This window comes from Triturus cristatus, chromosome 5_2 (assembly GCF_964204655.1).
Source record: "Triturus cristatus chromosome 5_2, aTriCri1.1, whole genome shotgun sequence".
Classification (NCBI taxonomy): domain Eukaryota; kingdom Metazoa; phylum Chordata; class Amphibia; order Caudata; family Salamandridae; genus Triturus; species Triturus cristatus.
Window position 1 is genome coordinate 796,853,547 of NC_140588.1, and position 15,610 is coordinate 796,869,156.

A 15,610-nucleotide genomic window follows, 5' to 3' on the forward strand; every position below is an offset into this window, starting at 1 on the left:
GTTGCAAGGCCACTGATGATGAAATTGCTCTACCCAGCGAGTCGGTCATGTCCAGTCCACATCATATGGTGAACTTTGCTGCATCGGCACCCCAGACCACGCACTTCGGCGAAGCCTGAGTCAGGGTCCGACCCGCACTTCCCAGACTTTACCGGAGCTCGAGCGACAGAGGTATGTGTCAGACCCACACATGATGGGCTTATGGTGCTTAGAGGGACCACGAGTAATAAACCTATGAGGAATGTCGCGCCATGCATCCAAATGAGCCGAGGAAGCGATCCCTCAAGCTCCGCACTGACTTGTGTGGATCGACTCCACAACGCTCTAGATCTCGGTCTCGTAGAAGGTTTCGGAACCTCCACCGGCAATCATCGTCGTATTCGAAGACGTTGGGAAGTCAGATAAGTGCCACAAGCACTATGAAGAAGAAAAAAAAAATCAAAGAAGTTGAAGCAGCCTTCGGTTTCCCCATGAAGTCAGAAGACCTCAATGCTCAGAACCATGTCTGCTACCCTTAAACAATCCAACTAGCTTCCATTTTCCTTAAAATGAGACCCAATTCACCACTAGTCAGTATATATCATCTTCAACATACACTTAGACCTAATTCCTGGTCTATTTCATTCCTTTTACTTTAACCTTAACTTTACTAATTTTTTTTTAATTTATCAACACAAATAAATTGGCATATTGCTTTTGATCTCTTCTTGCCAGGATGGAAAACCGCTACTGACACGCCTGTGAAATCACTTTTCAAAAGTTTGGGAATTACTCATTTGTTCTCCCATACTCAACTAATGTCATTAGTAAGTAAACAGCGTAGATGTTAAATAATATGAAAATAATTTTTTTCTTCCTCCACATCTTTACGTGGGTGAACAATTCTCTCTTCATTAATACATCCTTATCTGTGAATTACAGTTTTCGGCACTGATCTCTAATGACTAACTCGTTCATCAAGGTACACATGATCATTCTGTACACCTATGTTACGTAAGTAGCACTGGTTACTGGGCACTTGCATGAATCTCCTTTCTTAATACTTTATTTTCTACATACAATTCTGAACACGAGAATTTACTTACCAAACGGCATCAGACGTAAGTTTTGGAATCACCCTGGTCTATTGCTGTGCAATGGATACATTTTATTACAAATATTCAGTTTTAGTTAGCACACACAGAGAAACGTTTGGCATGCTTCATCTCCACAAATATGTGACACCTCCGGCGCTTGTTTGGGCACTCTCTCAGGTTAACTCCGTATTCAAGACACTATTCTCTTGCCACTATGAGTATGGATCAGCTCTTATATAATACATTAAACATGGGTTTTTCCATTGTAGGACTTAAGAAAGCATACTCTGCATTGAAAGTTATTAAATTATCACACACTATTATAATTGCAGCCTTGAGAAAGTCTGCAGAATGAAACGTGTGTTGGTTGTCAGAAGTTGATTTGTACTTATATATATGATTTTGAAAGTAATGTCACTACTAACCTGAAGAAGAAAAGATTAAAATGATCTTCAAGAAATATACATTTACATGCGTGTGTCATCAAGTATCATCTAGTAAACTGTATTTTGTGGGCTCCAATATCATATGTTACGTTATTCAGACACCAGAACCCTTGAGGTAGATTCTAGTTACATACCCATGGTAGCAGGATTTTGGATATTGGGGTAGCACGTTGGCTCTATAACACTTGTTTGTACATCCGTCACATTTTTTTCTCAATGCATAAGATTACTGGACATAATATAGGATGTACAGCAAATCTATAACCCACTGCTACTTTTTGCAAAGGTTGAATATACAGAAAGAATTGAGAAAACACTTTTATTACGTAGAGCTGTATCTACCTTGACATAGGGCTAGCTGTATATGAATAAAGTGGTTCATTTTTTAACCAGAAACCTTTCAACAAACCTGAGTTGATTCTGGGGAGCTGAGTTCAGCTGAAGATGCAGTGCCAGTTGGTGCAGACGTCTGTCTGTCAATGCTACGGCTGCGCATGGGTCCTTTAGGAGTATGTGCTTGGGTGGTCATGGAATTGGCTGAAGCTGAACGAGGACAGAGGTGAGAGTCTAAAAAGTTAGGAATTTAACAAGACAAAACAAAGAAACAAGTGCAGAGCACAGAAGCAGAAAAAGAAAAGATAAATATACTATGTTAGAGATTCTAGAGAAATAAACAGGATGCGCACACTGCAGCAGATCAGAGACAAGAATCCATCACCACGATTAGTACTTTAGCAGCGAATGCACAAAAAGCATACCTACAAAAGACATACGACTACTGTAGACATTAAAGTCTATTGCATTATATAGGTTTGCAGCTCAGCACATTTCCTCTATTACCAGACTTGAACGGGAAGTTCCATTGCATCGTCCTGTGCAAGGTTGCAAAGTCTACGATTTTGGTGATAAAAACAGATAAACCACAAAAAATGTACATTGTTTCCTTCCAAGAAAACAATTGTTATAAAATTAAAGTAATTCGTGGATATTCGAAATCGGTTACAGTTCAAATATTTTACTTTAATGTCTTCAGTAATCATGCACTGCGAGGTGTACTCTGCACTCAAGAAATTGGATTTAAAAGCAGATTACTTCTGACATTCAGAATTATGAGTCTCTAAGTGAAAGAAGCCTAAAGAAACTCTAGGTTCCCAGTTCTGACACTTCGAAAAGATTTCTAAAGCCACCCATGCAAAAGATTAAAGATGCTCGTCAAAGAGAGGGAAAGGGAATGAGAGAGTGACAACAGACACATTGGAAGAAACCCACATGCGGGAGTCAGCCTATGGAGTTAAGGCTCTCAAACAGAAAGGATTGCAGAAGTGACGAGGGAACTTCTGTACCAATCGAAAATTTCAACAGACAAGAATATCAAAAAATAGAACGCAAGAATAAAATGTAAATAATATTAACAACAACGATATGTAGAGAACACTTGAAAATGAATAACTATGTAGAGTAGCAATGGCTAATCACGTGGATAAAATGCTGGTATATTAACAAACAGTTAAGATGATATACATCAACAGAGAATGCCTGCAAAAAAATGACATACATGTATGTTCCTGTCTTAATTATAACTCCTTTAATGTAAAACCAGATGGTCTTCTCCAAAGGCTTTTCTGTAAATCTCGAAACACATTTTATAAATTGCTAAAAAAAAACGCACAGATTACCCAAGTTAGACAACAATCCCCCAGGCCTAGACACTAACAGAACCAATTCATACCAACACTAACCCATACCCTCTACCAATTCTGAATGTAGAAGTGGCAACCATTTCCTCCGTTTTTAAAGCAGTATACTCTATAGAACATTAAACATACAAGCCCCCTATCATACACAACACTGTTTGCATTTTCTTTTTATTCAGAACCCCATAAAAGATGGAGAACGCACTCGACAATGAGGAATGGCTTAGCAGTTAAAAGCAATTGTGTGCCAGGAGGCAGCGCAGTTAGTAGATGCAACGCAGTGTTCTGCATGAAGCAAATTGCTATTGTTTTCAGGCGTGCACTGCGCCTGTTACCTGGGGAATCTTTTCCATCAGCCGGTAATGCAGCGCTTTTACTTCTAGCTAAAGAGGCCTGTGTGGGGGCGAGCAGGCGGCTGATTACATTACTCTCCAGTGGACTGGCCTGGGAGCGGCGAGCTGAATGATGGGAACAAATCAAAAGGGATTCCACGTGAAACTCAAGAATGAAAGGAAAAAATATGAACGACAGGGGTGACATGCTATGGCCTTTGTATTCTGACGAGAATCTCGAGTAGAATTAAAGTAATGGAACAAAAAACAAGTTGCAGCTACGGCACATGGGTGAATTAAATTATAGCCTTGTGTCGTGTACTACGTATACAATAACTTATTCTCACTTAAACGTTTAATAAAAGGCTATAGGTAACTACAACATGTACAGACAGCACGTGATTATTGTTAGAAATGTTATGATGCTGTGTACACACAGTAGGAAAAACTTTCCAGGCACGTTTGCTAAAGAAAGACAATGCAAAGCATCCCATATTGGTTAGTAATGAGTTTCCAAATAAAACACCTGGAAACGGAATAACGTTGAGGGACGTATTCAAGTACTCTTTATTATGTGGAGGGTATTAGTGTTTCAAGTGAAGAGCAGTGCCCTGCATGATCAGATAAAAGAAATGAAGCCAAACACCACCGTGCAACGGGACCCTAAAGCAAGTTAGAACGTACTATCAGTTAGTGGTATCAAGTCATTCATCTAGCAACATACAACACACAAGCAACTAGTCACAGCATGACATTTCCAAAAGAGTGCAGGAAACATAGGTAGCATGGCAAGAGAGCAGTTTCCTGCAGTATAGTTTAGTGCAGTTTCATGACGATTAGGTATTGCAAGCAAACACTACAGGATGCTTTATGTACACAAGGATGGGGACCATCGTCAATCCTCAGGCAGCAAATATTTCTATATGATACTACAATGGGTAAAGCAGGTTCTTAAAGAAACATGGTAGCAGTAATCAGCCTAGTCAAGGGTAGGTGAAAACATGACCCAACAGACAAGAGCTTTTTAAGTTACAATATCGGATTTTTTTTTGTGTGTTTACTAAATATAATATTTTAATGGATATTATTTCACACAAGGTAACATATCTATTTAGACTTTATAGATAACTAAGCACCTGATTTTTCTTCGTGTTTCACTTTCTCTAACTGCTGAGGAGAATTAGACTGGCTAGTCAGTCTATTCAAAGACGAGCTTCTCTTGCTGGCCACTCCGCCTAGAGATCAAGGACAAATACATATTAGCATTGTTCAGTGTGATGAGAGGCCCTGAATCACAAGACGCAAGGCCTCGAGAGGACCGCGATGCCCACCCATACCACAACAGGGGTAATAGATAGAACACTCCACCCTTCAAGTCTGCGTGCATTGTTTAAGCCACGCTTATTTTTCATGTTCTGTACTTAACTTTTAAAGAAGATAATTTAGCCATAAACACAGCACAAGAGATAAATGCGTGCAGTGAGATAAAATATTAACTCGGCCTTGTTAACATATTGTACTACCTAATATCTGAGCCATGAGTTACACTCATTGTGGGCCTTCAAATGTGGGACAAGTAACATTGAAATTCAAGTAGGTCAATGTCTCACTGTTGTAAAGCATATTTGGGCCTTCTATCAAGCAACGTGTTGGTAAGATTTTTTTCAATTATGCTAGAAATTACCACATATATGTGGTGAAGTGTTATAATTGTAGATATATATTACATGGCTTAGTAAAAACCTATAATGTATGTAGTCTGCACCTTTTAAACGCAGCCCTTCTCATAAACCTAGAGTCACTATAGTTTCCACATTTTTGAAATTTTACAAAAAAATCAATATGTCTGCACGTGCTCTGTTTCCTGCACCTTTCAGTTCCACCTGCGACCCTTTGGTTGGTGGATGCTGTGAATGAAGAGGATCTTTGTTACTTAGTCTGCTTAAGGAGGAACTTCTCGTTTTACCACCTGCAAGTCAAAGTGCAAATCATAAGATTAAACCAAGGTTAGCTATGGAAGAATCATCTTAGTTAGACAACGTCAGGAACCAACACCACACCATTGAAAAGCAAACGGATAGCATGGAAAGGGAACAACAGTTATTCAGCATGGGTACCTGTTGTAGTATAAAGCCAAACGGAATATTCTTTGTTTTCTGCCAAACTTCCTGGAGCAATGCAACCACAGATGTTCAATCATGTCAACTTGTACTCCCCACTAAATGTATTCTTTGAATTTACTAGCAGTAAAATATTAAAAGCAGAAGAAAGGTAGATCACGACTGACTCAACCAAATATACCCATGCTGTATAACAATTGTGATTTCCTTGAACAGCATATTTTTCTTTAAAATAATTACAAGCTATTTATAAATATGCATTGGCAAAGCCAATAGGTCTCTGCTCTAAAAGGCCGAGCGATTGGCTTTTCTAATCAACAACAGGACACGAGCGCATGGCTGGAAATCTTGCATTCCAAGAAGGCCAACCCGAAAACCATGCCTGCGTCTTGACACATGTACATCATGATGTGTGTGTTATGAGGGAGGCGGGCATTTTTAATTTACTTTCCTAACATGGTGGATGCAATATTGGAACAGTAAATTAAAAAATACAATTTTAAAAATGGCTCAAAAAGGAATATGTGTGATAAAGCACGGAAGCTGCCAAACCGCAATCTGCCCCTTGTAAAGTATAAAAAAAAATGAAAGAAAAAAAAAAAAGAAACAATATTTAGAATAAAAAATGAAAGTGGGGCATCAGGGAAGGGAAGACCAAAACAAGTGGGGGTTGGACGTAGTGGAAAAAAGGGGTAGAAAGCAAACCCTCAATAGTAAATAAAAAGAAGCACTGACAAAGCCAATAGTTCTTGACCATTAAACCTATTGGCGTTTTCAATGTTTAGGGCACGTGAGAGAAGGGAAAGCAAAGGCTGACTGCTTGGGGCTGCTTCAAATTCCATCCATTTGAAGGCAATTGGAATGTAGAGTGGCAACAACAAATTATAAGTAGCACAAGTCGTACAGGCATGTGTCTTTGATGGCGACAGCTGGGGTGCACAGGGAGGATGAACGGTCAGAAGATGAGGTAAGAGCTAAAAAAAAAAAAAAAGCATAGCCATATTAGCCTGAAGGGCATCCAGTTGCACTCCCCCAGTATCAGGTTGAACCACTGGCCACTGGGGAGGAGAATCTTGGACATTTCTGCATAAACCCTACTGTTCTTGTCCAGCAAAAAAAACTTGTACCTGGCTTGTTTGTCTCACAGCCTACGGACGTTTAGTGTAACAATCTACTGCAGTAAAAAAAAAATATATTCCAATGCGGCTGAAGGCCTGTAGAAGGCAGGTAAGAAATATGGCACTTGTAGTCATTTTATTTTACTAGCCCAAACACAAACTACATCTTTTAGATAATTGCCAAGGAAGCACAGGAATCCGTGGTGGTCATCTTTCAACGTGTTAAACAAATTACATTCAAAGATAGTTGTGCGCATGCACGCATTTTTGCAGCAGCTAACAATGCATTTTCGGTATTAACAATATACTTTAAAATATGGCTGCCACGCATGCATGCTCCTGCCCACTCCTAGTTGACCATCGTGAACTGGTTAAAAAAAATGTTAAGATGGCCTTCAAAGAATCAGGGAGATGAGGTGGACATGGGAACATTTAGAGGAGGAGGTGGTGGGTGGGCACTAAAAGAGGTAATAAAGAGTCGAACGGAAAAGAGGCGGCTGTAGAGCAATGGGGCGGGGGGACTAAATACTCCATCATATGCACTACAATGCAAATTCTGAAATCAGCAGTGAAAAGATGCATCCCCTTATGCCCCTTGGTGCGACAAATATACAAATAGGGATGAGCGGCATCAAATAAGGAGCAACAAGCTGACCTAAAGTCCACTCTATGCATGTGTAACGTATTGGAAACAATAGGTCTCCAACAAATTGCTTAAATAAAATGACTGGAAACAAGACCTAAAAACTACAGTCAAGTATGCTGCAAAAGGAAACAACTCATTCAATCAGAACACTTTGAAACCAAGGTGTTCCTGCATGGGACAAACCCAAGAATAAGGGAGAGAGCCATTGAATCAACAGCAGACAACTGAGATAGTCAACACTATTCAGTCATAAGCAAGAGGCGGTCTCAAAGCCTGCTCTAAGCATATGTTTTGTATTGGAAATATTAAGTCTGCCTACAAGTAGTAGGCAGACATGGCAAGAATTTCTGCAAATATGCAATGACTAATGGGAAGAATCCTACAGGTATTGGACCAGGAATGTCACCATCACTAGTTAGTGGACAGGCTAAAAGCTACCACCAGCTCATCCAAACACTTCCAGACATGGTGAAGCCTCCGTAGAAGAAATAATGTTATCAGGACATGCCTGTGAGGAAACCGGAGGAATATTCTGCTTTCTACTTGAAACCAGGTACTGGAACAGCTCTCCAATAGTCAGATGGCTCGATTCCTGTATTTGTCAGGGACACGATGGGCTTAACAAGTATTTGCATTGCAATAGGTCTCGCATTTGCGAGAGTTTGAGTTATTGGCATTGTAAATAACAATGCCTTTTTTTATTTATGTGTTTTTAGGTCTCGCAAGCCAAAGGCTCGAAGAGACATTTTATATCTGGGCTTTACAAAGTGCTGCCGTGGCCTAAAGCTACAGTGCATGTGCGCGGGCGCGCGCGCCGCGCTTACTTTCACTTTCGCGGCCGCACGGCCGCTTTGATCACGATCACTTTCAATTTCGCGGCCGCACGGCCGCTTTGCTGCGCAGACCCAGCCTCCTCTGCCAGCACACCCACAACTGGCAACATTACTAGCGCTTGTCTATATTTTTGCTCTTACTATCCCTCTCCTGCTGTCTCGTGATGCTTTTGCTCTCTTTATCTTTTTAATGTTTATCTCTCATTTATTTCCTTTGATATTTTGTTAAAGTGAACTATTGCTTGCTCTTTACGCTGCCTTCATATCCCTGTCACACGTTTCCTCCTTTCCTCTTTCTCTCCCTCGAATCTTTCTTTGTCTGTCTTTTTGCTTGTTCATATCACACTCATTTTGCCATCTTTCTTACACCCTCTGTTCTCTGAGCCTCGCGTTCAATTATTTGTACGCACCCTTTCCTGATTACAAACTTTCCACTTTAGTTCGCCTCTTTTCCTGGACACTTAACTTAGCTTCCATCCGTCGCTTCTCTTTTCTTTTCCCTCTCGTTCTCTGCAGTTTATTTCTTTATTCTTTGTTTCTATTGGTTTAGCTAACGTTTGGTTTAGTACTTCACTTCCTGTCAGTCCTGACTCTTTTAGTTGTCCTTTCACCGCTCCGTCAGAAGAGTAGCTCCACTCCTTTCATTGACTCACACCGAACCGTGGTTAACGCAGCAGGGCCTGTGTTATCTAAACCACGGCCGCCCACGTTTTATGCCGGGACAGGATCCCATTTAGAACGGCCCCGCCCCCTCCTTCCTGCCTTAGCTCCTCGGGAACGCTAGCGCTGCCTGCATCCTTCAGATTTCCGAGTTATCAGAGCGCGCGGTCGGTGGCAGAAAATACGTTTGCAATAGTAGTCCTGCAGCATCCAGGCTGGAGCCTGCCCCTCACAAGTCGCACATGGGGACTGTGCAGTGAATCCTCGGGACTAATGTGAAATATACAGCTGTGGTGAAGGCTGAACACATCACTTACGTGGGTTATTTTACCCCTGTTCAAAAGAGCACCGAGTTGCAGCATTACCCCATTCATTTATGTACCCTATTTCAACAAGCATTGGCATAGCCAATAGGTCTCGCTTTGGAAACCTTATAAGTATTTAGTTATGCAGCACAATATCCTTGGTGCAAGATCATCAACTGTTGCATGGCTAAACACTTATAAGGTCCCAAAGGCGAGACCTATTGGCAATGCCAATGCTTGTTTAAAACCTGCCAGTGGTACGTAAACACGCATTTTGTACTTATAGTCGTTGATTGCGTGAAGCAAGGCTGGCAGTAAAAGAGGCGCAGTATGTCACTGCCTCTGAAACACACAGAGGTCGAACATATTTAAAGATCTCGGCATATTCAGTATATAACATTTGGGGAATACAGGCTCAGAATAAAGCTGGGGCGTTTCGTGATCAGTGAGAGGCTGCTGCTTGCTTCACATAAGTTATGGCACTCCGGCCTCACTAGAGAATATCCCAGGCTTGTGTGGCTCACCTCTAGGCCTCATTATGTCACGTTTCTTTCTTTAAAGTCACTGCAAGCAACTATTGCGATCACCCATGTTCATATTTTGAGCATTTTGTTGGGCGCATGTGAAATGGAAGTGCCTCATGTTGTTTTAAAAGAAAACAGGTGTTGTAACCTATTTCGTACTCATGTTATCTAGCTCCAAAGGATGAAAGGCTGAGATGTATTAAACCACTGAACTTTCTGCAGCCCCTGGTCTGAGGAATCAAATGAGTATTTTGTGCTTGAAATAATTAAGGTGGGGGAAAAAAGTGGAAATGGCAAATGATTTTATTAGGAAAACTGTTAACCACTGGTCCAGAAGCCAGCAGAATTATTAGGTATGTGCAAGTAATGTAAGAAAGCACTATCTGCCGACCGTGCCGCTTTGTAGCGCCATCTCCTTATTTTATCTTTTTGTACTCGAGAGGGACTGTAGTATTAGACAATGAAAGTGAAATTTAATAACCAACAATGTCATGTTGTCCTTTATTTCTAGAGCCTCTTTCATCAGACATGGTCTCTTGGTGCGCTTGCACATAAGTTTCGAACTATGATCCCAAACGAAAGAAGGTTTAGTATTCGAACAGAACATTCGAGGGTACGGTGTCCGATCCACAAAGTGTGTTTTTTCCTCTCATATGTATAGCTGTGGGGGCTTCGTGGAACGTTTAAATTTCACGCCCCCTCCTGAAGTATCGGGGTAGAATATGTTTAACTCCGACGGGCCTCATTCACCTTAAATCTATCTAAAGTCGATCCATGAAGTATTATTGTCACCTGTAATATTAACGCATGCTGTTTGCAGCGCAATGAAAAAACAAAACTGAGGCAAGCGCTATATAAAATGGAAATTATTTTAATGAAGCAGAGTTACGTACGTAGCACAGACAATGTTTAGTAACTATTCTGTCTGCATCGGGAATGGATGGTGGGGCAGACGAACCATAGAGTTACTTGTGCATGTTCTTACACTGGTAGTTTCTTTTATCACCTCCTGTTTTGTCAAAAGCGACCTAAAGCTGCTGAGGACTCTCTGCGGCGCTAGCAGAGGAAATGCAGTTGCATCACATACCGTAGAACAGTCTGTGTCCCCTTAAGCTGTGTTGTGGGAGTGGTTACAGAGATGGGTGAAGGTGCCGCGCTGGTCAAAGTGGAGCGGCTTGAAGCAAAAACAATGCAACGTACATTAAAATAATTCAAACAGCGATGGGGGCATTCGGAACGGCCAACACCGACCTACGGACTCCAGCATGGCGACAACAGAGAGAGCGGCGAGGGCACTGCAGGAGTGAGGAGAGGGGGCGGGGTCAAAAGGGGCTGGTGAGGCGGGCTCTTAGCACGTCACTCAGTAAAGCCCAAGGTGCTTGAACGTAGAGTAATTATACAGGAACAGGATTGGCCAGAATCAACACGGTCTTGTGACGTTATTTATATCCTTGGGCATGCCGTGCAGCCACCATTACAAATCATAACACTAGGGATTTTCTCAGCAGATTGACTTAACGCGTGGAAATTTATGTAGATAATTGTGGTCTTGATTCTCTTTTCGTGGTGGCAGGGGGCGGAAACAAGCACCCTCTTACACAGCAAATGTAATGAGAGAAGAACATGATTGACAGCCTTGCAAGAAACAAAGAAAAAAACAAGTGGTGCGCACGCGCCCCAGCGAGCGATCGGTTTTCAATTATCGCGTCTGTGTCTGGGCACGATAATTGAAAACAGATGTTGGCGTGCGGGTAACAGACACCAATAGGCCATGGGCAGAGCAACGCGACAGCCTATGGCCTATTGTGTGCTGCCTTTCTGAAAAAGACTACCGCAAACGCCAATACAGTGGACCAAAAGGAATCGCACACGCACGAGCGTGTGCGATTCCAGGGTCCGTTTTGGAACCCTCCACAAAAGGACTCTCGCCTGCGCGAGCAGTTCTGCACACTGCATCGCTAGGCGCAAGACCCATAAAGGACCCGATTCTATGTGGGAGAACCAAAAGTCCAGTTGGGAGATGAATACCCTGCACCATTTGGGAGCAATAATTGTAGACTATCTTGGCCCTAGGGGCCTTACCTGTAAGCCTGAAAGTGCAAAACAAACTAGGAATTATATTTTCACAATCTTCAATATGGTGTGTGTCAAGTTTTTCTATCTGGAGGAACAGGACAAGTCACCAAACCTCCCGGAGAAAGGTGTGACCTAACCAGCCACAGACTATCTGTTACGGAGGCCTGCTGTTTTTTCCAGCAAAGTTCAAGACTACTGTGGGACCGCCTAAAATGAGAATCCAATTCTGTGAAACCCCTGTCAAACACAACTTCCTGTCACCAAAGAAGTGCAACTGAGACTGATATAAGTTGAGACAGCAAACTCATTCCAGTGGTAAAGCGACTTCTGTGGCTATGATTTCTGCACTGTCCTGCTTAGAACTTTTGCTCACAAATCTGAAAGTTTCGGGGGGAGCCGGGACTTGACTTCTCCATCTTCAATGAACCCTCGTCACCTAAAGCATCATGCCTCGCCTGGGAGTAAACAACCTAATGTAAGCTTTTGACCACTGCAACACACAAGGCTTCCCTGACTCCACTCCATCACATTTGGCCTAAAGTCCTGCCTAGATTTTGGCCAACCTCAACATTGGCTTTGGTGCTTTCTCATTTCATCTTGCGTCCTGAACACATTAGAAATCATATTGCTGTTTTCCTTGATCATATTTTAACCATTGGTATGTCATTAGGCTTATTCATTTTTTCTCTGATGTTTCTATATTGCTTTAAGAATGTTATTGTCTTGTTCAGTGTTTGAAACTACTTAAACATTACAAGCATTTCTTTGAGGAAAAGCCCACTTCTTCTGTCACAGTTTTCAGGGATTCAGCAGAGATTTTTCAGTGTACTGTATTATTTTTAATGAGTAGATATTCCCTGAATAGGGTAGTGGGGTGAGCTCTCGTAATTAATATTTCAATTTCTCACAAGTGCAATAGAACGTCGAGTCTCCGAAGAGACTTCAATGTAACAACGTACAGTGCAAGGCTCATGACTACACTATCATTCACTTGTCATGTAAAGTCAACTAGGAAGTTAGCCTTCCAAAATTGGTATTGAAGACCCACCTGATACACTGTTTCCAAATAAGAGGGGCTTTAATATGGATGGCACTCTACTCTTCATGGTATGGAAGATCACCTGACTGGAAGAAAGGATTAGTTACTTACCTGTAATCCTAGTTCTCATCCAGGGGTATACTCAAAGTCATAATCTATGAATAATCCCCACCCATGTGCGGGATCCCGGAGCATATAGAAAATAAATATAAATACATATATATGCATATGTGAGAACATATACATGCAGCCTAAAATGTTTCAAACATGGCAAAAATGCTGAAATTACATATGTTTGCATTGTAGTACCCCTAACCCATAAGGAAAAAAGGAAGCACTAAACCAATTGTCCTACAACAATGCTTTATTGCCATCAAGCAAACTTGTAATTGCAGGTATTTGCCTGTAGGCTGCAGCAGAGTATCAAGAAACAAAGAAAACTGACACCTTGCCTTTAAGGCATTAGAGTAGGGGGACCGTGCCTTTAAGACCTGTAGGAGACTCCCTGCTCCCATGATGCACCACAGGTGACAGTTAGGTCAGTTCTTTTTGACGGTGCACATGCACCTGAGTAGATCTGCAATCAATAAACAATAACTTGAAGAGAATGCTAGTCCGGGGAGGTGGGTGGGTCACTTATGACTTTGATGAGAATACCCCTGGATAAGAACTAGGATTACAGGTAAGTAACTAATCCTTCTCATCCAGGGGATACTCATCAATAGTCATAATCTATGAATAGAGTAGCAAGCCCATACCCAAAGTCTTGCGGACGAGCAACAGAGCATATAGAACATGAAGTAACATCACATTCAAACAGCAGTTATGCAAATAAATTCCACAAAGAGGCCTACCCCACCTGGGCATCGGCCTGTGCATCTGAATCTAGGCAGTAATGGCGTGTAAAGGTATGTATCGAGACCACCTTGGGAGGAAGCTCGGATGAGTCCGCAGCACTACTCTATTGGCGTGGAAAACAGTGTAAGGCTTTTGCAGCACAGGGCCTGAATCTCACTTACCCTGCGGGCTGAAGTGATGGCTACTAAGAAAGCAGCCTTCCAGGTCAAATGCTGCAAAGATGCCTTATGGATAGGCTCAAAAGGAGCACCCATCAATTTGGTGAGAACAATGTTAAGCTCCCAGGGAGGAGAAGGGGACCTCACTGGCAGAAATACTTTCTTAAGCCCCTCTAGGAAATCTTTGACTACAGGCAGTAGAAAGAATGAGGTCTGGGTACGGGACTTTCTATAAGCTGTGATAGCAGCTAAGTGGACCCTGATGGAGGAGTACTTTAGGCCAGACCTTGCCAAGTGCAGTAAGTATGGAAGTATCACTTGCTCTTGACCTTGAATCGGATCAAGAGCGTTCTCTACACCAAAGGTAAAACCTTTTCCACTTGAAGGCATAGGACTTCCTAGTGGAGGGCCTCTTTGCTTCTCGAAGAATGTTCATACAGTCAGCCAAAGGGTCTAGATGTCCGTACTGGATGACTTCAGGAGCCATGCAGTCAACCAGAGGGAGGGGAGATAAGGATGGAACTTTCTTGGTCAATAAGTCCGGGAGGCAGGGCAACCTCCGGTGTGGAACCTCTGACAGTGAAAGGAGATCCGGGTACCACCACTGGCGTGGCCACTCCGGCTCTATCAGGATCATTCTGGTGTTGGTCCTGTAGAACTTCTGTATGACCGCCGGGATGAGAGGGAGAGGAGGAAAAGCGTAGAGCAAAATCTGCGACCAGCTGATCAAAAGTGCATTTTCCTGTGATCCCTGCTAGGGGAACCTGGAGGCGAAGACGGGACATTTCTTGTTTGCCGCGTCTGTGAACAGATCGATGTCCGGCACTCCCCATTGCCGGAAGACCTCTTGGGCGACGTCGTCGTTGAGCACCCAGTCGTGCGCTTCTACGAAGTCTCTGCTGAGGCCGTCTGCCTGAACGTTCAGGGTTCCTGGCAGGTGGACTGCAATGATTGAAAGGCCTCTCGCCAGCAGTCAACGCCAAATGGATTGGGCACCCAGAGACAGGACTCGTGAACTGATGCCTCCTTGCTTGTTCAGATAGAACATAGTTGTTGTATTGTCTGTCTGAATCTGAATGTGGCTGGATTGAAGAGACGGGTACAGGGATTTGAGCGCCAGATGGACCGCCCGTAGTTCCAAGAAGTTGATGTGATAACTCCTTTCTGTATCGACCAGAGACATTGTACCTGAAGCTGGTCCATATGAGCTCCCCAGCCTTGCATTGAGGCATCTGTGACCACTGTCTGTGTTGGAGGCGTCTGATGAAAAGGGACCCCTTGCAGCAGGTGAGAATGTTTCATCCACCATCTGATGGAGTCCCTGGCAGCTTGGTGGAGGGAAACCCTATCTTCCCAGCGACCTGACCTCCGAGACCATTAATCTTCGAGTGCCTGTTGTAGAGGCCGCATATGAAGGCATGCATTGGGCACAATGTAGATGCACAAGGCCATCGATCCCAGTAGTGAAGACACTTGCCTGGCTGTGGGAAGTGCAGTGTCGAGAAGAGTGTGGCACTTGAGAAGCAGTGATGACAACCTCTCCTCCGAAGGACACACACTTGCCTCTGCGGAGTCCAGGGAGGCGCCCAGATAGAGTATCCGTTGAGTGGGGTTGAGGACCGACTTCTTGTAGTTGACTTGCAACCCCAAGGACTGCAGCAGGTTGAGGCAGTACAAGAGATGGCGCTGGAGCAGCGCAGGTGTGGAACTTTTCAGGAGCCAGTC

At 42.9% G+C, this 15,610-nt stretch overlaps 1 protein-coding gene across 21 annotated transcripts in view; it reads right to left on the reverse strand.

Annotated features, from left to right (window-relative positions):
* The window catches only part of MAP7D3 (MAP7 domain containing 3), a 1,121,308-nt gene that overhangs the window by 793,414 nt on the left and 312,284 nt on the right, over positions 1 to 15,610 (reverse strand). For 4 of the 21 annotated variants that reach the window (XM_085607937.1, XM_085607933.1, XM_085607932.1 and 1 more), the window contains 4 exons: positions 5,419 to 5,517; positions 4,685 to 4,783; positions 3,552 to 3,674; positions 1,932 to 2,065 (listed from right to left, as the gene is read on the reverse strand). In XM_085607937.1, the coding sequence (XP_085464063.1) occupies positions 1,932 to 2,065; positions 3,552 to 3,674; positions 4,685 to 4,783; positions 5,419 to 5,517 (455 nt within the window). Of the gene's footprint in view, positions 1 to 1,931; positions 2,090 to 3,551; positions 3,675 to 4,684; positions 4,784 to 5,418; positions 5,518 to 15,610 lie in introns of all 21 variants that reach the window. The other 17 variants (XM_085607935.1, XM_085607930.1, XM_085607929.1 and 14 more) reach the window with 6 other exon arrangements.